The 24,109-nt window shown below is 41.1% G+C and overlaps 3 protein-coding genes across 7 annotated transcripts in view; 1 reads left to right on the forward strand and 2 right to left on the reverse strand.

Annotated features, from left to right (window-relative positions):
- Positions 1–2,474, reverse strand: part of anks1aa (ankyrin repeat and sterile alpha motif domain containing 1Aa) — a 49,640-nt gene extending 47,166 nt beyond the window's left edge. For 2 of the 5 annotated variants that reach the window (XM_088439044.1, XM_088439016.1), the window contains exon 1: positions 1,703–2,474. In XM_088439044.1, coding sequence (XP_088295170.1) covers positions 1,703–1,881 — 179 coding nt within the window. In that variant the 5' untranslated portion in view covers positions 1,882–2,474. The remainder of the gene's footprint in view (positions 1–1,702) is intronic. The other 3 variants (XM_088439052.1, XM_088439035.1, XM_088439026.1) reach the window with 2 other exon arrangements.
- Positions 2,475–2,485: 11 nt separating this feature from the next.
- taf11 (TAF11 RNA polymerase II, TATA box binding protein (TBP)-associated factor) lies at positions 2,486–6,672 on the forward strand. The gene is made up of 6 exons (XM_088439065.1): positions 2,486–3,046; positions 3,136–3,336; positions 3,418–3,548; positions 3,624–3,711; positions 6,067–6,163; positions 6,240–6,672. Exons 2-6 carry the CDS (start codon positions 3,163–3,165, stop codon positions 6,368–6,370), a joined length of 621 nt encoding a protein of 206 aa, XP_088295191.1. The 5' UTR covers positions 2,486–3,046; positions 3,136–3,162; the 3' UTR covers positions 6,371–6,672.
- Positions 6,673–6,785: 113 nt separating this feature from the next.
- On the reverse strand, positions 6,786–23,286 carry bltp3a (bridge-like lipid transfer protein family member 3A). Its single transcript, XM_088439002.1, has 21 exons — positions 23,093–23,286; positions 21,193–21,355; positions 20,459–20,497; positions 20,192–20,283; positions 19,801–19,990; positions 18,564–18,704; positions 18,191–18,361; positions 17,743–17,923; positions 17,588–17,674; positions 16,849–17,019; positions 16,623–16,768; positions 15,611–15,752; positions 15,182–15,375; positions 13,885–15,107; positions 13,614–13,798; positions 11,915–12,054; positions 11,677–11,827; positions 11,304–11,560; positions 11,087–11,195; positions 10,912–10,964; positions 6,786–8,914 (listed from the first exon to the last, which is right to left on the reverse strand). Exons 1-21 carry the CDS (start codon positions 23,134–23,136, stop codon positions 8,798–8,800), a joined length of 3,996 nt encoding a protein of 1,331 aa, XP_088295128.1. The 5' UTR covers positions 23,137–23,286; the 3' UTR covers positions 6,786–8,797.
- Between the last annotated feature and the right edge of the window lie 823 nt (positions 23,287–24,109).

Genomic DNA, 24,109 nt, shown 5'->3' on the forward strand with positions numbered 1-24,109 from the left:
TTATAAATAACAAAATTCCACATTTCCACAGCCATGTTTTGTCGGATCCAACAATAAGGTGTTTGTTTGTTTGAAAGAGTTTGTTGGATTAAATCGACAATGTAATTTTGGAAACATTATTGCTTAGTATGGCACTGTTGCTTTTTATAGCTTGCAGAGCACCAAGTGTAGCCAGTTCAAAGGCTGAGCCCTCGCAACTTACAAAAGCACTGCCCACCTTGTTTTTATTTTAGTGGAACAAATGTTTAGGGTCAAGGCATCATTAAACACAGCGGCGTCTGTGTTATCCCATGGCAACCACTGAGGTGAGGCCTCCTGGGAAAGCTGACATTCCGTGGAGCCTCGCTACACAAATGCATGCTTATAACAACATTGCAGGTCTTGACATGAGCCCCATTCCAAAGCAAGAGCACCAAAAGCCAGTGAAAACACACGCCAGACAGTGTTAAGCAATAATAATGATTCCAGTTCATAAAGGTAGCCGTAATAGCAATAGCCTTATTATTTCTCATTAGATAGAATGATATCATCTATAATGAGAGACTAGAATGCAAAGGAATAGCATCAGCCATTTTAAAATGCAAACTGAGCAAAAAGTCAGGCATATTCTAAGAAAAGTAGTTTCATTATGAGGCCCTTTATTATTGGAACACACATTCAGTTCTAGGGAAACTAATTTCACACAGCTCCCAATAATCTGCCTGAGGGGATTGACGACAGACTCCACACGAGTGAGGCAGCTTCAATAACACTATCTTGTTTTGATGAGAAGATTTTAATGTACTTGATTATGCTGCATGGTGCACATGAAGTAGCCTGACATGTCACTTCTGGTGTTACGCTGACAGTAATACTATAAAATCAAGTTGACTATGATGCGAAGGTAAGCTTGTCAAGTGGATTTGATGATGAAAATGATGGTGGTGCATCATAGAGGATTATTTTGTGTAGATAAGTGGCTAAAAGTCTCACTCATGGAAATTGAGGTAGTCTTCAATATTTTAAGAAGTAGAATAATGCATGAAAACAAAATGATACAGTGCTGGAACTAGATATTGCAGCATATAACCAATGGCAATAGCACATCATTCACGGCATTTTATAATAAGGCGGCCTCCTGGCAAGCATACAAACTGCTGATGGCATGTACAGTCTTGATAGATAGGAGTGTGTATCAAAATGCATGTCAACAGTCAGCAGAAACACCAAATCTTTAAGATGAAACCTCATCAATTACCTCACCAATGACTACCCTCATTCTTACGACCTGTGCCACAATGCACCCCCCCCCCCCCCCACACACACACACACACACACAAGCTTTCTTCACCAATTTGACAGGTTAGATGAAAGTTTGGCTACGTCAACTTCACGAGTGAGCGTACTTGCATTCCGTCAGGCCTGTCAGACTTTTTTTCTACATTTTGTCCAAATACCGTATATAGCTCCATGATAGAATGCCAATGGTGTGTTCATATTACATACAGTACAACTGGTTGAGAGCTAACAAAGAAGCATGCGCCTGCACTCGGCTGGATTTGACATATTTCTTGTAGTTATAGTATAAATACGTTGGCGTCTGCAGACGTGATTAGTAAACATGCAAAAGCGTTTGGCCGGGTTAATAATTAATCGAGAAACACTGCAAGGCGGACAGAAATCGTTCAGATACCAGCATCTCCTTCCCTCCAATGAAGCCTACCTGAGCAGACTGGAGAGCGGATGCGAGGAGGCAGCGTGTCCGCCGCTGTTGCCACTTCCAGCGGTTCCGTGCAACCCGCCGGCAGCGCCAGCCGAGGGACGTTTCCCAGATAAAAGCTTCTCTACCGCGGCCAGGTTTCCCGTGCGCGCTGCTTCGAGGAGCTCCTGCTCCTTCCCCATTGTGGCTCCGTTCAAAACCAAGCGAGGAGGATGGGGTTTGCCTGTACAATTCCTCCGCGACAGACCCCCACCCCCTTTTTTCCCGATCTCAAGTTAGTAATCCGCAAATGTGTGGAAAGAATATGTTGCCCCCGCCGCTTTATCTATCCCCACGCCCGCTCCAAGGCGTCGCTGGCGCCCAAAGGGGGAAAAGTTTTGCTGATGCGCACGTCGGCACCACCATGGAGCAAACTTCCTCTGGTCAGTCCCCCGAGAGGCGTCCGTCACTTCCTCAAAACTGCTCCCCCTTGCTGCATCTCCAAACCGAATGCCCCCCAGGTAGACCCCTCCCCAAGCTGCTCGATCCTGGAGATCCCAGCAAGATGGTGCGACAAACGAATGCAAGTGGGCACAGCAATGGACTAGGTCCCCACCGAGCGTCCAGTACGCCAATCGCGAGCCTCTCTTCTATTTAACAACGAAACGAATTGTTGGAAAAATAAGACGGGATGCCATTCGTGTAAAGTGCTGGTTCCTTTTAGTTTTGCGTTCGAGCCTGTGAAATTGTCTCGGTGGGCGTGAACAAGAACGTTTCACAAGAGTTTGTCAGGTGACAGGGAGTGATCCGTACTTGTGAGCGACGCTTGCTGTTATCGGTGTAGTGACTAGTCAGTAACGTCAGTAAAAAAAAAAAAGGCATATGAAAATATAGATTTTGTCGTACCACTTCCTTCTACTTTCAGAAAAATTCTGAACCAAAAACTGCCTATTTGTGAAACAAAAATCTTACTGCCGTTGTAGTCGCTTTTTGTCTCTCGCTACATTTCGCGAAGTGCAATTCATACTAGTAACAAGATAAGGAAATGGATCAAATTTGCAACAAATTCCGTTTAAAGAAACAACAAATTCAAATTTGAAGAAAATGCATTTGTGATTTCCAATTGCCAATAAAGTTTGTACAAACAGGAACCGGAACTGACGTAGCAAATAACCAAGTGGTCCGGACGCGTTTGATTTTTTTTCTTGATCTTTGAAAACACAAAAGTCAACAAAAGTTGATTCGAGGATATGTTTAGTTTATTTGCGGGGAAAGGTTTGTTACAAGTCGTGCTCAACGCTAGTCATCAGTTAAAACGAACGATTGTGGTACCTTTATTAACCTAGCCGCTGTTTTACGCAAGTGAAGGTAAGCGAGCATTGTTTTTTTAATTTATTTATTTATTTTATTACGTAGCCAATAAACATTATTCGTTCATTCTTGCAAACTCTGAGCAGTTTGACACTCGTCGTGGTTGGGTTATCATGGCGGATCCCGCACGGGTCAAAACCGAGGACAGACTTGAGAGCCCAGCAGCCGGTCAAGATGAGCTACCTAAAGACAAGGCGACCGAGAACACATTTCTTGCTTCGGACAAGCCTACAGACGAATCCAAAATATCGCCGTTTCAAGACCAGCGCAAAGAGGAAGATGCATCTGTAAATACAATTTTGGGTAAGTCTCTCTTGGATGACTGGCCACTAATATTTGCCCACCTTTTTTATCTTTATCGTGTAAAGGAACTAGCGGCAGTTGAGGATGAGGAGGAAGGGACTTCAGGTCAGCCTGCGTCTAAAAAACTGAAGGTAGAACCGGAAAAGAAAAAGGAGAAGCGGCAAAAGGTCGATGAGGACGAAATACAAAAGATGCAGTAAGATATTTTCAACCATACAAAAACCTCACTCATTGGATTTCCCCTAACGCATACCATCATGTGTTTTCTAAGGGTTTTGGTGTCGTCTTTCTCGGAAGACCAGCTCAATCGTTACGAAATGTACAGGCGTTCTGCATTCCCCAAAGCTGCTATTAAGAGGGTATGTGTTTTCTGACTGTCGGTTAGTGCAATTATTCCCAAAAATTGATAAACTAAAGCACAGGTGTCGAACTCCAGTCCTTGAGGGCCGGTATCCTGCTTTGTAGCCTTCTCTCTATAATGCACCTGATTGAAATGATTAGCATCATTTTCAAGCTCCTCTAGAGCTAATCATAATCAGATGTGTTGAGGAGAGAAACCCAGAAAACATTCAGGATACCGGCCCTCGAGAACGGCAGTTCGGCATCTCTGGGCTAAAGGAACATACTTTGCATTAGGCATCTCATGTTACATTAACAGACAAAAGCATCACTATTTTTTAATTCTTTCTATTTCAATCACAGTTGGTTGTGATGTTTACTTGTTTAACTTTCCTGGTGCCAAAGATTGTAAAGTTTGTTCTGTTTTATTTCAGAAATAATTTGTTTTTGAATATGTTTAATTCTTCTTCCACTGCAGTCAGACGTTTTTCAAGAGCATCTCCAGAGCAGTATAACGTTGTATCATCAGCAAATAATACTTTTTCAAATTCTTCATGAAATAGTACATATGTCGTTGATAAATACAGTAATATAAACAATATAGGCCTAAGCACAGAGCCTTGGGGGATCCTGTGCAATCTGATTTTTTATTATTAATCTGCGCATGTTGTTTTCTGTTATCCGGGTAACTTTTTTTTCCCATTTTAATGCCAATCCTCTTAATTTCACAGCTTTCTCTTTTTTCATTAATACAATATGATCTTATTGTCTCAAATCGTTGCTTGAAATCCAATAATAATGGCAACTGTAAATTCTTTATTCTCTATACTAGTTGCAATTTTCCCCACAATCTCCATTACTGCCATACAGATGGACCTATTTTTCCTGAAGACATATTGGTATTCACTTCGAAGATCGTCCTGTATTCATAAATAAAATGATCAAGTATGTGTGAATATAATTTTTCTGGAATTTTCTAAAATTGTGTTCATAATGATATAGGCCAATAATTAGCCAATGAATGCTTCTTTCCACTTCAATAATTGGAATAATTTTTGGCATTTTTACTGTATTTGATGGAAGCTAGATGGAAAATTACCAGTTTTAAAGGACAGATTACAGATGCAGTATATGTGTGTGTAAACGGTTAAACTACATATTCTTTATTTTTTATTAATGTCATTTCATATTACAGTCGGCATTTTTTTATTGTTTAATGTCTTTACAACATTCAATATTTCTATGTCATTCTATGTACACCATAGAATGTACAATCTATGTACATTCTATGTACAATAGCAGCATCAATATTGTTGATGGCTTATTCTCAAACCTTTCATTTAGTTCGTTTTAATTTTTAGCTTTGTAATTTCCTTTGGTAATTTTTACCTACACAAACAAAGTATTCATTAAATTAATTTATCTTTTATTAATAGCTATATTTTTATCCATAAAATAATTGAGTTACTTTTTGGGACCTGTTATTTATAATAGCATTTAATATTTTCCACGGTTCCTGTGTATTATTTTGTTACAACAACGCATAACATTGGCACTTACTTATTCTCATAATATGTAGTAGTTTATTATTATATATTTTTTTTATATAATTTAGTTCAGTATCTTTTGTTCACGAGCTTAGAAAAGCTTTTTTTTTTTTTTTTCCACACATTTTCATTCCCCCGTATCATCCATGATTTATTCCAATTTTGGCAGTTTTAGTCATATACACATACATGTACACTGAAGTGATGATTTTTCCTTTCAAATTTAATTGAAGTTTGGGCCTTGATCCTGGGCGGATCGGTGGCGCAGTGAATAGCACGTCTGCCTCATAAGGGATAATATAGGGACTCATAAAGGGACTCGGGTTCAAATCCACCTCACTCCGGCCTTCCTGTATGGAGTCTGCATGTTCTCCCCAGGCCCGCTTGGGTTTTTTTCAGCTTCCTCCCACACTCCAAAAACATGGCTGGCAGGTGTATTGGACATACTAAATTGTCCTTTGGTGTGATTGGGTGTGTAAATGGTAGTTCATCTCTGTGTGCCCTGCAATTGGCTGGCAACCAGTTCAGCGTGTCCCCCACCTACTGCCCGAAGCCAGCAGGGATAGGCACCAGCAAGCCTGCAACCTTTGTGAGGATAAGCGGCTCAAGAAAATGATGGATGGTTGAACCCAAAGCAAGCAGTCTTCATTTGTTTGAATGTAAAATAGCATACACACGTTTTACCATTTATAATTGGCATTGAATGATCGACTTAAATGCTGTAAATCAAGATTTTTTTTTTTTTTTTGACAAAAGGAAATCTTTTCTTTTTCATTTTAAATCTTCCCCAGCACACATTGACGTCTATTTTTGTGCTTTGTTTTCTAGCTGATCCAGTCCATAACTGGATCCTCAGTGTCCCAGAATGTGGTGATTGCCATGTCTGGTATCTCCAAAGTGTTTGCTGGGGAAATAGTTGAGGAAGGTAAGACTTAACACTCAGGTAGACTTGAGTTTCATGTAAATAATTCAATTACAATAAACAATGTGGTTTTTACCAGCATTGGATGTATGCGAAAAGTGGGGAGACACACCACCACTTCAGCCCAAACACATGAGGGAGGCAGTGAGGAGGTTGAAGAGCCGCCATCAGATTCCCAACACCAAGTACAAAAACATTTTGTTTCATTGAGGATTGCAGCTTCAAATTCCAGTATACATCAATGATGGCCACTGGCAACGACTTAAGACGGTGGCCGCACTGCTCCAAGGAAACATTCATGCAATTCTCAAGACTACTTGCTAAGCAAAGCTCAAGATGAGCGGAAAAACTGGCGCTAACCCTAACCCCTTGATCTACACTTGATCATGGACTTTGAAATGGAAGCAGCACCTCATTCTTGCCCAAACTCTGTGTAAATGTTTGATGACCCATTCAGTGCATTTCATATCAAGTAAGGTTGTAAATAAATGATCTTTTATTCTTGAAAATAGTATTACTCTTTGGCATTTTTACTGACGGTTTCTTGAAGTGAATGTGTTAACCACCATAAACTGAATTGATTGAAATGTTGGTGCGGCAACGGACCACAAAAGGAGGACAAGTGTTTTACAAGTGTTGATTTATTCTGTTAAAATAATTGACACCCACAACTGGTTCACAGAACCAATTTCATATTAGTCTTAAGTGATAAAGACATAAATTGCAATGTTCTACACATATACTGTCAGTTCAAAACACTTGCATCATATGGAAGATCCATAAGGGCTCACCTGCCATCTTTATAGTTCATGTAAAAATGAGTTAGGGAAAAAAAATCCAGTGAATTGACTCACACAAGCGTAAATAAAACAACAACACAGCACTTCATGCATTAGAGTGAAAATACAAGGAGTCACTTTGCTTTACTGGTCATTCCATTTCTGTATCACAAACTTGTTCAATTTGGGCAGAGATGTGGAGTTGATCAAGTAACAAGTCGATTAAACCCCGTGCGGGATAGCTCCGCAACGACGACACGTTATCACACTTAATTTAAGCACTTGTATATACAGGCTTAAGGATGGAATCCTCATCTGTCCCTTTTCTTGAGATTGTTTGATATAGCTGAGAAATGGAACATTCCTCTTCTGAAGGCAATAGAATAACCTTAAAGCAAGGGTTGACGAGTTCCGGCTACAGGAGGTCTACCTTATTGCAGAGGTGAGATGAAGTGTACTGAAAGGTCAGTAAATTCTGTGCTTTTAAAGGCAAAACACCACATATGCATCCTTTTAACTAAAGCATTCACGTAATGAATAAACACACTGTGCAGTGTTCTAATGAACGGCTATGTCATTTTTCTACATTAAATAGAAAACGCAAGCATTTGGCCTATTACATCAAATACTATTTCACAGTCACGTTAAACGTTAAGGAAAAAAAGTGCTTCTTGTGACACACTGTATTAGCATGCAAAATTAGTACCGCAAAGCCATCTTTGAATGCTGGGTTGGAAAATGCAGTGCAGTAATAGCAACCATGTCAATAGTGGCATTGATATGACGTATGCCACTAAAGTAAACAAATGGGCAGGGTGCTTGGTCATCGTCAATGCCCACAGGTAGCGACGATAGCAGCTTGTTGCCTTGCATGCCACGAAGCCGCTAAATTCAAGCTAATACGTTTCATAACCATAACAACACTGCACAGAAATAAAACTGTTAAGATTGCAACAAAGTGAACTCTGACTTGCATATTGCAAAAATATTTTTTTATGGTTAACACAACTTTTTCTTCTTTACATTTTACAACTTCTGTTAAACATGTGAAACTACTATGCTACATCATAATTTATAAATATATGTGGATCTATTGTATAGCTACACCCTACCAAGGCGTGGACTCAATACGCATTTGACACCCGGTCAACTTGAATTATCCGTACCACAAACTACCAAGTGGAAAGAATTGAAAGCAGATGGTATCTAAACAAGCATGCTGCATGACAAATACTAAAACCACACTGAGTTTACTGTCCACACTCAACTGGCCAGAAAACATGTGATTCATATTTATATGAAATATACTTGGCTAGCTCTGCAATAATTTGGACATTGACATTAAGAAACAACAAAACAATGTCCTGCCGCAACAGTTCAATCAGTCAGAAACAGAAACCAAACTGTTGATTTCGATAGTGATAATAATTGCTTAGATTTATTTTGCATCTTTCAAGATGAGACACCTTCAGTATTAGGTGTTTAAAAGTGTTTGGACGAATTTGAGGTCTTCTGGCCTTCACTTTTGTCGTCAGTCGGAGAAGTGCATTTTTAATCGACAAATTGCGCACAGAATGGCTGTTTCGTTACAAAACAATCAATACCAGTTCTTGGACCGTGCTCTACTTAAGTAATTGTAGCAATTTTAAGTCATCATCATGTAAACATCTTGACTTTCCAGATGAGTTCGGAAAGGTTAACGCTGGCTACTGACCATGTCCTTCAAGATCAGGGGTCTTCAATCCCAGTGCGTTGCAGCTGCGAGACATATAAACCGTCCGGGAAACCAGCCCTCGAGGACCGGGATTGAAGACCCCAGTTGGTGATGGATCACCGCAGAGGAATCAAGGTCAAAATGCTAGAGCGTAAACCCAGGGTCATACTTCTTTATCTCCAGAAGGAGGCGATCTCGGTCATTGAGGGCCTGTGAGAGCGCCATCTGCACATCGGAAAGCTTGGACTGCAGGACTTGCCTCTGTGATGGCGGTATTATCAGATCAGTTAGTGGCAAATACACGGTCAAATACAGGATGCTTCAAACTAGCAGATTCTTGAGGGGTTTTTCAGAGTGAATCAGACTAGAGACCGGAGGAAAACAAGACTCTCTTTTTAAAGATGCTAGTGGAGTGGTCCTCGAAATGTGAAAAAATTAGTACCAGTGGTATGCTGGCTCCTCCTGGTGTTACGTGAAAGAAGCACAAACTTGCATGCTTAACTTGTTTTAACCATAAGGGCCGTATCATGGGAGTTTCTCTCTCTCTCTCTCTCTCTCTCTCTCTCTCTCTCTCTCTCTCTCTCTCTCTCTCTCTCTCTCACTTGCTCTCTCTCTCTCTCTCTCTCTCTCTCTCTCTCTCTCTCCCCCCCCCTCTCTCTCTAAACATATACAGTGGGCCCCCGGTTTACGAACTCCCTCTTATACGAACATTTCATCTTATGAACGTGAACCGTGGCGTTTTTTGTCCCCCCCTTACGCACAAACCTTTCGTCTTACGAACAATCTAACATGCCTCATTATGCCGGTCAATGTGTCCGTGTTTTTTTTTTTTTTCGCTTTGATGCGTCAATAAAATCAATAGTTCCCGCATGTCTTTGTAATGCTGATATGCTATTGCTCTTACAATGTCACAGTCACTGTCTCAGTAAGGGTGTCAGTCATGGAGATGCGGATATGTTATTGGCCGGCGTCACGTCAATCACAGAAATGCCGACATGCTATTGGCCAAACGCCTTCATCTAGCTTGATGGCACAGCTGGTCGGGATGGAAGGAAGGAGAGAAAAGGGGTGAAAAACGGAAGGAAGGAATGTTGTGAAGACTTTGCAAACTTTATGTGTTAGACATGGCTTCTAAAATTGCTAGTGGCGGTAAAGGAAGAAGTAAGAGGATGATGACAATAAAAACGAAGCAGGAGATAATAAAAAAAATACGAAGGAGGCGCACGCATAGTTAACCTTGCTCGTGAGTATGGCCGTAACCGCTCGGCAATCTTCAATCTAACATGCCTCATTATGCCGGTCAATGTGTCCGTGTTTTTTTTTTTTTTTTCACTTTGATGCGTCAATAAAATCAATAGTTCCCGCATGTCTTTGTAATGCTGATATGCTATTGCTCTTACAATGTCCCAGTCACTGTCTCAGTCACGGTGTCAGTCACGGTCTCACTCACGGAGATGCTATTGGCCGGCGTCACGTCAATCACAGAAATGCCGATATGCTATTGGCCGAACGCCTTTATCTAGCTTGATGGCACAGCTGGTCGGGACGGAAGGAAGGAGAGAAAATCAGTCAAAAACGGAAGGAAGGAATGTTGTGAAGACTTTGCAAACTTTATCTGTTAGACATGGCTTCTAAAATTGTAAGTGGCGGTAAAGGAAGAAGTAAGAGGATGATGACAATAGAAACCAAGCAGGAGATAATAAAAAAAAATACGAAGGAGGCGCACGCATGGCTCGTGAGTATGGCCGTAACCGCTCGGCAATCTTCTAAGGGCAAGACTTTCCTTGCCGGGGGACGGACCTCGCTCGACAAAAAAATGGAGAGGCTTCTTCTATTATGGATTAAAGTGAAGGAAATCGCCGGTGATATGTTCTAGTTTGAGAAAAGTTCTTGTTTAAGAAAATAAATCAATAAATTCTGCGGGTTGGTCTCTGCTCCCCTCCGCCTCCACCCAGCTCAAGTCACGTCGCCCCAAAGGTAAATGTCATTTTTCCTTTGTATATTTATGTTATTTAATTTAACTGTACAGTAGGTTATGTAACTAATTTTTAATATGTGTATATAAAGTCTTGATGTTTTTACCTAAGGTTTTTGCACACGTTGCACGCATTCACTAATTAACATAGGTTTGGATTGCCCGTCATACGAGCAGTTCGAGTTACGAGCGTAGCCGCTGAACGGATTAAGTTCGTAACACGGGGGCCCACTGTATATACATATATATTGTGTATGATTGTGCAAGCACAGAAATTGCTTACCTCACTTTGCTGTTTACCAGCGCCGGAATAGTTTAGACTGTCCTGATCTTCACCTACGATCCATTGAAAAAAAACAAAACATAAAAACAAAACCAACAACATAAAACAGGATTTCTTATCAATGGGTGTGCTCCATGGTTATATCTAATATGCATTAAAACGCTGTATTGCCCACCTTTGATCCTCATTATGCCATCATCACCGCGCTCAAGAAGCAGCTGATCTACAACAAAAGTGGCTGAGGTTGGCTGAGGAGCTGTTGGGTAAATTCTTGGGCTATCATCCTATTTAAAATAAAAACAAGTGACCGACACTCAAAAAACCTTGTCCTTCAAATCATGTCCAAGTAACATGGAAACATTTCTCGATTCAGAATGATTTGAGAAGCCCACCTTAACGGTAATGGTTACATTGCTCAAGCGTAAGGTCATTGGCTGCCCATCCATACTAAATTCATCCTCCAGAAAAGGCCCAATATTTGCTATGGTGGAAGTTAGCAGCTCAACGTGACAGTCTTGCACTCTCACATCCAGCAGGCCCAAAGACTCAGTTGTTTCAGAGTGTCGCGCTGCAGATGGACCAATTTCTGCTCGCATACACACAGCCGGAGAGTCACTGCTACTGTGTCCATTCTGCTTGTGAGCAGGAGCTGTGCAAATGAGAAGTTGGAGGGAAGGTAGAGAAATGTAGTTACAGTCAGCTTACCATAAATCCTGCTTATTGTTAGCAGGGTATCGGTTACGTCTTGCCGCAGCAGTCAGTTACCTTGTATGAGACCTGCCAGCAGGTCAAAAACCCTGACATTTCCCATTTGTACCGAGCTCAGATTCTGGGTTTGTACAGCAATAACTTGGTCATCTCCCTTCAATTCCATTGTGCAAGATGTCCCGTTCAGAATAAGTAACAACACGGAGGACTATAAAGGCAGCACAAAAAAAGGGCAAGAATCACTAAAAGTGAAAATATATTTGTTCAGGTACATTCACCGAACATGAGAACCGACCATATCAGCAGACACATCCTCTGTACTGAATGACAGGGAACTGCTGAGATCAGCTGATGAGCCTCCTTCGGTAAAAAGAGCGGGACTGCCTCGGCTGCCGGTCGGATTGACACTGTGACGTGCGGAATCTACACCAGATTCTGGAAATGTCAAACAAAACATGTCAAGTTTCATTCAAGTTTTAAAAAAGCCCTTTTTGGTATTTTTTTCATTGCTGTCTCTTGTAACTCTGGGAACATTTGTTTTAGTAAACATAACATTTCAAATAATATTTATTATTCATGGAACATGTGTCCCACAACAAGCATGCAACCCCGTTACCATAACCTTTTTGGCAAGGTAGAAGAAGACAAAAACAGTGAATTACATGATACACTGGACTTGACATCATCAAAGAGTTTTCCATGATGATTGATTACCTACAACTGATGAATATGTAGCAGAAAATCAGAAAAGTGAAGGATGACTTTTCAGGAATTTTGAAACCAAAATGTCCTGCAATTCAGCAATGATCCATTAGTTGATTTTAGGACGATAGTATTATTCTACAAAACCCAAGACTAAGAACTGTAGATCACCCACTCAAATGTGCCCTTCAAGTTCTGGGTAGATGAAAGTTCCACAACAGGAAAGCTTTCGTGACTATCCATCCATTCATTTTCTATGGCCGCTTATCCTCACAAGGGCTGCAGGCTTGCTGGTGCCTATTCCAGCTGGCTTGGCGCAGTAAGCGGGGCACACACCCTGAACTAGTTGCCAGCCAATCACAGCTTTCCTGGTTAAGAGTAGATTTTTAAAAATGCCTACTTAAACTACAGTAGAATCTTGCATTGTATTTTGGTCAATATATAAACTGACATTATAATCTAACAATGCCGCTTACTTGTTGTAGCAACCAGAGAAGCCACCAGTGGCCATCTTATGTGTTATACCTGTGTGTGTTGCAGACATTCAGATCGCATGCAAACAATGTAACGCTTGCTCTTTTATGAGATGCTCCATATAGACATCTGGCCGAAGCCCACACATAACAGCCCATGCACCCATCCGTCTTCCTAACCGCTTGTTTTTTGTAGGGTGGGGTCATGTGGGCTCCATGTGGCGGGGTGGCCGGGGGCAAACCCATGAACCCATGACCTCTACTTTAGGATGTGGATGTGCTCACCAGCCATCCACCGTGCTGCCCACTCATAATCTGTGTTTTCAGGAAAAAAAATGACAAAACAGTGGCACTGTAAGGTGGCTTCACACTTCTGAATTTTACTTTCATTTTGGTGGTTGCCATGTAAATTGGGTGCATTCCAGCCACCTTCGTGGATGCACAGGTTAATCATGTAACTTCTGTCTCTAGTGGGAGAGCTGCATTGTATAATAAACAAGTAAACAAAAATACATTTAAAAAAATCAAATAAAAGTCTACGTTTCTCGGCTGGCCCGGGAATGCCTGGGGATCCTCCCGCAGGAGCTGGCCAAAGTGGCTGGGGAGAGGAAAGTCTGGGCTTCCCTGCTCAAGCTGCTGCCCCTGTGACCCGACCCCGGTCAAAGCTGTAGGCAATGGACGAATGAATGGAAAACCAAAACAAAAAACGCATCAAGATGAAGAAAGAAAAAAATCATCCACAAGTTGCAGCTTAGTGCTGAGGCCCAGGAGCAGCCAAACAATGGAGTAAACCAAATGCAACTTCGAGTACTGCAGTACCTGACTCGATGAGAACGAGCAAATTGTCGCCGGCATCGCTGCCCACAGACAGGCTTTCATCAGGTAGACTGCCATCCAAGATAGCACTGTCAAAAGAATGCTGGGAAGGAGACTGCTTCATCATATGTTGCCTTAGATTGGCCACGAGGGTGGGGGAGGCCTCCTCTGGCTTTTGGACTTGCTCCCTATAAATGTGCAAGAATCAAGAGCGTGCAAGAGCACTAATGAAAGAACAACGTGACCAGCTAAAAAGAAAAGCACTAGCACTTACTTGGCGTGCGGACTGAAGAGTTTGCTCATCCCCGAGCCACGACTCAACATGCTAAAGGCGTCCTTTGTTATCGAAAACGCGCCTTTGGTTAAGTCCAGCGAGGCACTGATGGCATCTTTGGTCACGTCTTTGGTGACATTGATGGCGCTTGTTAGTTCTCCCTCCAGGCTGAAGGAAGAAGGGTCTCGGGAGAGGGGAGGGGAGTTTACGGGCGAGAGCTGAGGAGATAGGACTGGCGTGTTCTCATGGATGGTCAAGGCATCACTTTCCAGTCCCTCCTCAACAGCCTCGCATGCCTCCTCCACTGTACAATCTTGTTCAAATGCAGCGTGGCTCATGCTGTGGGAGGACACCCCGTTTTGTAAACCGCTGTCCATAGGGATCATATCTGTAGCCTGATGAATAGGTGAGATGTCAGAGTCTGTGAGACTGGGGCTGTCTGTCTCTGGAGTATGGGGAACCTCTTCCACAGGCTCCGTGCTAGCTGGTGGTAACAGCAGACCAACCTCCACAGAGTCCAGAAGCATGGCAAGACAAACCGTGGGAGGTTTTGACTTTTGGTCACAACTCTGCTTAGCTTCCTTGAGATCCCGACTTAGTTCCACCCCCAAACGTGCCATGGAATCCTTCATTCTCAGCAAGGCAACATATTGGTAGTGGTTGAGCCACATCTTGACCGGCGTGATGACATGGGCAATGACGTGGATGTAGGCAAGCGCAGCATCTTCTTGATGAAGTTGTTCTGAGGGGGGCTGCTGGGCCTTGCTCGGGCTGGTGGAGTGACATGATGAACCCCTGGACCAGGCAGCAGGCTGGCACATCCATACAGACAGAGCAAAAGGTTCCACAAAAGGTTGTGTTTTGCCTTTGGGGAGTCTTCGCGTTCCATCAAAACCTAGCGCGACACGAGACAGGCTTAGTGACCAGACATCTTGGGATCTTAGGTGTTTCGTGACAGTCGGGGAAGGCGCAGACTCTTGAGAATGCTGGAAGAAGATGAAGGGTATTGCGCAGAAGGCACTGTGGTCTCTGGGGTATGGGCATGGTGGCTGGGGCTGGAAGAATGAACAGTTTGCAAAGGTTTCACAGGTCATGCTCAGGTCAGCTTTGGAGCCATGGGGGCAGTTGCGGGTGTTGCTGAAAGTCATTTGGGGGACAGTAATACAAAGGGACTGAGGACGCTCTGGATGGTCCAATATAGACGAATCTAGAGGAATCACAACCTAAGGAAAGCAACACAAAACATGACAAATAATCCAGCTTTTTTTTTCTCCCATAAATGTTTAAGACAATTCACCTTAAGATGAGCTGCATCCAGACGGATGTCAACATGCTCATCTGTTTTGCTGCAGTCTTGCAAATGGTAGAATGCTTTGACTTGGTCCAGAGTGTGTAACAGCCCTCTCGAAAAAAGATTAATCCACAACACACTTTCGGGGTCAACACACAGCTGGAGGCCATTTATCTGGGCATAGAGGTTTGAGGTCGGCACTGGAAATATAAAACGAGGAGACTGTTTAGTTCAAATTTCAGAAGAGGGTTGAACGACTATGAAACCAAGAGAAAAAATGTGCATAGCTGCAACTTCATTGTTGATGAACCAGGGTTTAAGTCATACAAAACATCTGTACTAATGTATCTTACAGTCGTACAAAACATGTCAGTGCTAACCTAATCTAATTTTGCTGTACTAAAGCTAAAGTGAAAAAGAAAAGAAGCCGGTTACCTGAGAAACTGGGGTTGTTGGGAAAGTAATATTCAGTAAACTGCAGATGAACTGCAGGAACGCTATCTGGTAGATGCAAAACTTTACGATTACATGACAACAAAGGTTGGGTTTTCTTATTTTGACGGCTCTTTGTAGACACCTGAATAGTGAGAGAAAAGAAAGATACAACCATAGAAATCTCATTAGTTTTAAGGAAATATAACCAAATACTAAAAAATAAAAGATGAAAATGACATAGAAGAATAGTTTCCTTTAACAAAAGAAAGAAAAGAAAAGACAACATGAAAAGCAATTCCCCTGGAGGGTGTCACTCCGTCCAAAGGGGATCTAGAAGTTCATTTAAATAACCTTGAAAATAACAAGAGAACCACACTTAAAGGGACACTGTGTAAGATCTGACCATTTTTCATTAGGAACAGCAGGAGGTGCTGCATTTACCATTGTTCGTAGCTATAACAGACATGGCAGCCACCAGAGGAGTGCCACCTCTCATGTACTATAATTTAATGATAACTAGACTACGATTATATTTAAAACGTACTGTTGGTCATTATGAACACATTTATTTGCAATTTTAAATTTATAATCATTTATTGTATTCCTTTTTAGTGAAAAACGGTCTAAATCTTACACGGTGTCCCTTTAAGAAAACTAGGATCACTTAAATAAATCAAATACATTTGCTGTACTTCAAAATTTTGTATGACAATATTGTTTGTCGACAAAGTCATCATATTATCATATTATCGACAAATGAACAAAGGGCCTTTAATGTTTATACATAGCAAAGTATTTAAATAGTCACTTGCCTGACGAAAACGATAAATTTGACTCATTCCCAAAAATTTTTGTGGCTCTCAGATTTTAATGTGTGTCTCTGTGCTTTCATAATGAATCTATCTTCTTTCTGTTTTATTAGTGCTACATGTTCGACTCTACTTCAAATCACTGACTGTTTACACTGCACAACAAAAAGAAGTAATCAAATCAGGGAATGATAAAATCTTGCCTGGTGAATGTCAACGCCATCAATCCGAACCACCATGCAGCTTGACCGTAACCTCTTCAGTGTAGACCTTGAAGGACTAATGCCAGAGTTGTTTTTGGCTGATGGTTCTTTGTCACACATATTGAATTTAGGACTTGTTGTTCCATCTGAATAAAGGAAGAGCATAACTTGATAAAAAAAAAAGACAAATTAGTTGAGTATGAATGATTTATTGTGACATGCACACCTCGAGGCGTTTTTGCAGTTGAATCGTCGCGTGGCTTCATCACCTCAGAAGACGGACCCGGAAACCCAAATGACTCTGTCCTCCTTTGGTACTCATACAGCAATTTTCCCGCCCACTGCGCCTGAGCCTCCATAGCTCCACAATAGCGCTCCCAGTGGCAACATCCATCAGCTGAAAAAGTGTAGCATTAAATGGCAGTTCAACATAGCAACCAAATTTAGGCCTCATGCACACAAGAGTGACTTAATCAAACACAACTGAAGTAAACCATCGTAAAATATTACAGTTGGTGACTTTTCTGAAAATATCTGAAAAGAAGAACCCCTGTGAATTTGAGAGAATGTCCATTTAAGGCAGGGGTGCTCATTGCATCGATCGCGGTTGTCCCGTGGTTCCCATAGCTACTGTTAGTCAGCCCCCTGGCATCGCATTACATGGAATAAAAATGTGGCCGAAAAAAAAGAACGTCAATCAAGAGGGGGAAAAAAAAAACAAAAAACAGCACAGCGTTGTTTACATCGAATGCTACTCACGCTGGGAGGTAAAGATTTTTAATAAGAAGAGACCATTGTCATGACCTTGCTTCCGGGAGGAACTTCAAAGCATTCTAAGGCCGTTTGTTTCATACATTACTTGATATCCCACATTTTATTTTGAAGCATTATTGTTTGAATAAAATAACAGTGCATTGCAGTGCAACAGACAGGCGGCGCATTCGCTGCAGGCTCATTCAACTCACCAGGTCTGTGAACAGGATAGTAGTCGAAGCCCAACTTCCTGAAGGTCAACTGCATTGCACCCTGCAAACCCAGAGGTTCTTCTACATCTGTCGACATATTCAGTTGGTGAGCGTGTTTACAACAGACTGTACTTCAACCTGTCTGTCTCATTTACCTTCAGCCCCTGAGGAACTGTCGTTGCATACATGTAGGTCCAAGCGGGAAATGAAAGTGTGGTAAGATGATTCTTTCACGTCAAAGCGATCAAAATATTGACTCAGGTTGTTGGGTGAGGCAGTATGAGTGGCTGTTGACTCTGTCCAAAGGTTGTGGAGCCCAGGTGATGGAGGGGCAGTCTAAATACAAGTGATCTTAGTTATTATTTTTTTTTCTTTATCTTCATTCTAATTTTTTTTTTAAAAGACAGCGGCTCACGTTTTAATTTAACATGTTTAGCTTGCTGGATAAAGTAATGCATTTTTTATAAAGTGTGTAAAAAATGTTGTTTTTTTTTCTAAAAAAAGCACAGTGAATTTTAATTGGCAACTCTTCCCATATGGTTTTCAGACTAAATAAGATCAAGCCTTTGAGTGTTTCATTGATTAAATCACAATAAAAAGGACCTGCAGGGAATCTGCAGTCATGCTTTTCCTCTGCTGAGCCGACTTCTCCATGGCCTCACTGAGGGACTTGGCATAGCGGATGATGGCTTTGAGCTGAGAGTCGGTCAGCACCCACAGCAAGTCATCCAGAATAAAAAGTAGCTTGGAGGCCAACACGTTGCAGTCCTTTATCTGTATGGAACAATAAATAAAAAGCAATAGGACTTGCGACCAAAATGCACGGACAGCAGTGAAGATACTTTACACTTTTCTCCACACATTCACATTACATTACTCTATATTAAATCAATATAATACAGTACTTCCATTTGCAAACTGATGTAAAAATAATTTGGCAAGAATATCATTTCAAATAAAGGAGATGAAGTCTCACTCTGCGTTTTAGAGCAATGCGAATGCGTCCTTGGTTGGTGATGAGACGTAATGGGGTGCTTCCCAAATCCTGATCATCGCTCTCGATGGCGTCCGCTTCAATGCGCAGAGTCTGCCAGTTAATCTCCTTGAATGTCAACACCTGAAGCGGAGAACAGAAGCGCAACACACCCAGCAGTCAAGCAAGACATTATCTTTGGGAAGAGGAAGTGAAACTTTGATAGAATAGTCGTTATCTAATCCAGGGTTCCTCTATCTTTAGACTTTTGAAATGTAATTGAAGCGTAACTTCACTATATGTGTGTGTGTATGTGTATATATATATATATATATATATATATATATATATATATATATATATATATATATATATATATATATTTTTTTTTTTTTTAATTGATACCAAAAAACTCAAAATCGGCACATTGTCTTCCTTCGTTATTCTGTCTTGCAAATCAGACTGAAGTAGTATTATGATTCTTTGTACAATTTTAGATTGAAGAAGATATATCTGCTGCAATCTGAAATTTTTAATTGAAACTGATCAAATTGTTTTGCATCAAAAATCATTTTGAATTGAATTTAAATCAAACCAAAAATTGGAAATGAATCAAATTCTGAGAAAGTCAATGATTCTCACCCCTACTATTTACAATCATAAAATTCATTATCAGAAAAACCATAAAAAAATGAAACACTTTGTAAAGATCGATTCTACACTTCTAGATTCTCTGACCCTTTTCTAGCGATACTTATTCAGGCGTTTTCAGCAAGAATAAGTTCATATTATCGACTTAAAATGATAGCATCTGCTAAGGGCTCAGGTAACAACGACCAATCACGGGTCACCTTTTTATTGGGCTAGGCCAAATGAAGTTCATAAGCTAAGCCGTGATTTGCTTCTAACTGAACCCTGAGTACATGTGATAGCATCTTCAGTCAACAGCAAGTAAAATGTGTTTTTAAAGATATGAGTTGTACATGAAAAATAGCTCAGCTATTAAATCCATTATAGTCCAATCCAATCAAATGAATGGGCAGATAACATAGCAGAATAGGCAAGTAAAGTGTGGAGTGAATTTGCTTCACAATTTAATGTGAAAGGATTTTGTGCATTTGGAATAAATATTTCTAATTGCCTCCACATAAAGCTTATGCACACATGCAAACAGATTGAAAAAAACAAACAAACAAAAACCAAAAACCAATGTGGACTGAGTTTAATGCTACACTGGTACCTCTCCTCTCTTTGGATCTGTGATGCGGGTAAAGCGGAGGTCACTGCGCTGCCATTTAGGGTTGAGACTGTTGCCTTGCAGCTGCCACAGCTCAAAAGAAGCATGGAAGGCCCGCGCTTGCACTTTGATGGTGATGGAGTTGATTCGAACAGACATGCCCTCCACCACTTTCTCAGCAAAGCCATACTCGCTGTGAACAGTCACAGCAAAGTCAAAGTCAAGTTTATTGTCAATTTCTTCACATGTGCTTAACATACAAAGGAATCGAAATTGCGTTTCTCACTATCCTCTGCGTTTTACATGTACAATAACAAAGTGCAGGTGCGCAAGACGAGACAAACCTAAATGTGAGCCATCATGCTGGCTTCCAACATCAGTCCCGCAGGCTTACCTCTGTCCTGCTGTGATGGCAATAGGAGAGGGGCCATTGGGAGGACGTGGCTCCTCACATGTTCTCATTTCTACCTCCACCTTATCCAGGAACTGCACAAAAGAGGAAACAGGAATAGTAATGAGCATGTAAAACAACAGAAATGTGGTCAAATTCATACTGACGATAAGGAAAAGGGCGATGAAAACTGTAGATATTAGGAACGATCAAGATATAGAAACATGCTGAGTGAATCTGAAGTCTAGAAATACAGAGGAAAATTCTTACCAGGCAGATGGGGCTTGTCTTTAATTTAGTCCATTGTATCTGAAAAGTCAGGAACAGTACAGTCAGTCAAGGTCATCACAAAAGTTGTACTTTTCTGCAGCACATTTGACAGAGGGACTTTTGTATTTACTGGGCCCAAGTGTTCATGCAGCATGATGCAAACAAGCAGGTACATTCCATGCACCTACACCGATCTTTTTTTCATGAATTCATGCAGAGATTAATTGTAAAAAAAAATTTGATTAGTTTCAGAAACTATGAATGCATTTTTTTTAATTAAACATGCTTTTGTTTGCTTTCTTTATTAAAAATGAGCAACACTACCAGCATGGAATTCATTTCTGCAATAAAATCGTAATAACATAATATTCTACAATGAGGAGGAGGATGCTTGAGAGTTTCTTGCTCAAACACAGAGGATAGTGAGAAACGCAATTTCGATTCCTTTGTATGCTAAGCACATGTGAAGAAATTGACAATAAAATTGACTTTGACTTGATTTTGCCAAGAATCAGATACCACTGCCCCTTTAAAAATCAATTTGATTGAGCAGGTAAATACTTTCATCAACCATTGTTTTACTCTGCCTGTGGCAATGTCGGCTCTGCAAATGAAAACCTGTTTCTAATTAGCTTGATAAAGAAAATATTTTAAAAAGTTTAAAAAATAACTGTAGCTTCTGCTTCAGTAATGCCATCTGTCAAACCAGTCTGCTGTTATTTTTTGTGACTCACCCTGATGGCAGCTTTGTTGCAGTAAACACGGGTGACGGCCAGCCAGGTAGGCAATTCAAGCATGTTCTGCAGAACCTCTTCATCTAGCTCAAGGTTTGATAGCTGCCCTTCCCCCTTCAAGGTACTCAGGTTGATCTTGTCTGGGGACAGATTCTTGGTGAACCTAATCAAAACAATCAAGCTTAAGACTATAGTATCCAGTATTACTATACTGAATATATAGTATTACTATTTGAGAACATCAGGTTTAAGAAGCAGAAAAAGAACAACTCTTCGCAATGCATTTCAATGTTTGTTAACCACTACAGAACCATTAACATATTATATTAACACATATGGCAGCTCGGTGTAACAGTGGTTAGCACATCCACCTCGCAGTTCAGGGACCTGAGTTCAAATCGCTCAGGCCTTCTTGTGTGGAGTTTGCATGTTGTCCCAAGCCTGTGTGGGTTGTCTCCGGGCATTCTGGCTTTCTACCACACTCCAAAAACATGCATGGTTGTATTAGAGGTGTATGGGACATACAATATTAAATTGTCCTTAGGTGTGATTGGGTGCATAAATGGTTGTTCGTCTCTGTGTGCCCTGCAATTGGCTGGCAACCAGTTCAGGGTGTCCCCCGCCTACTGCCCGAAGCCAGCTGGAATAGGCACCAGCAAGCCTCAGACAAGAAGCCTCAGAAGTCGTTGACAACTACATCTCTAATGACTTTTGTGTTCGCTCCAGTTTGGTCAAACTGTTAACACTGTTAGGAAACAGCGGAATGTGCCTGATAGACCTGAAAGACCAGTACTACACAGAACCACCCAAGTCATTATGTATTCAACACCAAACTTAAACATAGGTATGGTTTGATTATGACTTAACATTAAGATTTGATTGAAATGTAAGAAGTGATTTGTAAGAATAAAGACCAGTATTCATTCACAGTCTCTTGCAGTCCTGGTAACTTAAGCTAATCATTTGAGATTAGCATGCATCAATTGAGTACAAATATTCAAGGGTTGATCCGGCTAGAAAATGAAAGAGCCATTGTTAAACTGTTGATTTAAAAATGAAAATGGGACTAAAATTATCTTAAACAATTTACAAAGAGGATCAGTTTTGAAATGTCTAATTGGACTTACCCGCTGGTCTGGATTTGAATACTGAGTATTTTAACTGCCACATTATTAAAAAAATAAAATAATAAATCGCTGCATGATGTCTCACATGAATTTTGTGTCTGCTTTATGACCAAAACTATTGACCAATGTTCGTCCGGTATCTATGTCCACCAACATTAAATTGCTGTCGGTTTATTCTAAGGACATGTTCTATCCCAAATCTTGTAAGCCTGTCATGCCATGTCATTGCTTGAATTTTAGTAATTGTTCAATGTCTCTCTACGTTGTACATCAGCAATATATACCCCATTTCTGCAAAACAGGGTGACTGCACCACATTTACAATTGTTTCAATTGTAATATTTGGGATTCGCTGATGTTAAGAGTGAATATTGTAAGAGTAACTATTTATGATCCACCAAAACTTTAAGGTAGCAAGTGCCATAAAAAAGACTTTCCAGCAACAGCTAAATCAGCTAAAGCACTACAACACAACCTACATGCCATAATAATGTGATCGTGCCAATGTAACTGTGATTGTACCAAAATAAATTCAATCCATTTTCCATGCTGGTGTTTGTGGAGCCGTTTTCAAGTTTCATAAAGATTGGACAAGATCATAATCGCCTACAAGATACACATATCCTCCTCATCTGATTTTCGACAATGGGAATTTTTTTCAAAAACGCTCAAAGACAAGTGTCCCCCAAGTACTGATAAGAAGCGGCTAATGGTGACTGTTGACACCGCCAGCATCCAACAAGGCTAGCAAGGCTAACCTATATGACACCTACCTTGACAAATGTTTCAGAATTTGCTTTTTGATAATCCCCGCCATCTCAGCGCTGGCCGTTTCGTATTCCCGTCAATGGGTTTCTACTTTCTACTAAACATTTACTAGCTCGGAACTCGCTCTGTCCAGAACGCATTGCTCGTTGGGGGTATCTTAAGAGCCATGGCGATGCTGCTAGGCTAGTACATCGCTCCACATCGGACAAAATAGACCCACCCCCCCCCAGGCTCCTTGAACCAATACTCCTCCTCCCGCCGCCCCCCCCCCGCCCTCTCTCTCTCTCTCTCTCTCTCTCTCTCTCTCTCTCTCTCTCTCTCTCTCTCACTCTTTCTGTCTCGCTCTCGCTTCTCTCTCTCTCCTTTCTCGCTGTCTCGCACGCTCTCCCTCCTCTCTCAGTTGTTTTCCTTCATGCGCACACGCACAACATCCAAGATGCAACAGCGTCATCTGACGGGCAGCATTGGTAAACATGGCGGAAGTTGTTGGTTTAACTGGTTTGGTACTACAAATGGAAGGACGGAATATCTATCTATCTATCTATCTATCTATCTATCTATCTATCTATCTATCTATCTATCTATCTATCTATCTATCTATCTATCCATCCATCCATCCATCCATCCATCCATCCATCCATTGATCCATCCATCCATCCATCCATCTATCCATCCATCCATCCATCCATGATATATTTTTATTCAGTCTTCCTTAGTATGTTTAGTCCAGAAAATAATAATAATAATCACGATATTGTGGCGAGGCGAAGAAACCACACGTTGCTGTGCTAGTGGAGATCTTTACTCTTCGCATGCCATCACAAAACTGATACAACAAAGTCCAAAACAGCAAAGACAAAGCCAACAGGTTCAAAGCATCAAAGGATCATAGCGACATGCCTACCGGGTGAGAGACATGGTCCTAGTGTCCGCCACAATATATCACTTTAATTTGATGGCACATTGTTAACTGAATTTTAATAGCTACTAACGTGTTTATTTCGTAGCTAGTAACTATCACA

Source organism: Hippichthys cyanospilos, chromosome 2 (assembly GCF_059441005.1).
Source record: "Hippichthys cyanospilos isolate Australia breed blue-spotted pipefish chromosome 2, RoL_Hcya_1.0, whole genome shotgun sequence".
Taxonomy (NCBI): Eukaryota; Metazoa; Chordata; class Actinopteri; order Syngnathiformes; family Syngnathidae; genus Hippichthys; species Hippichthys cyanospilos.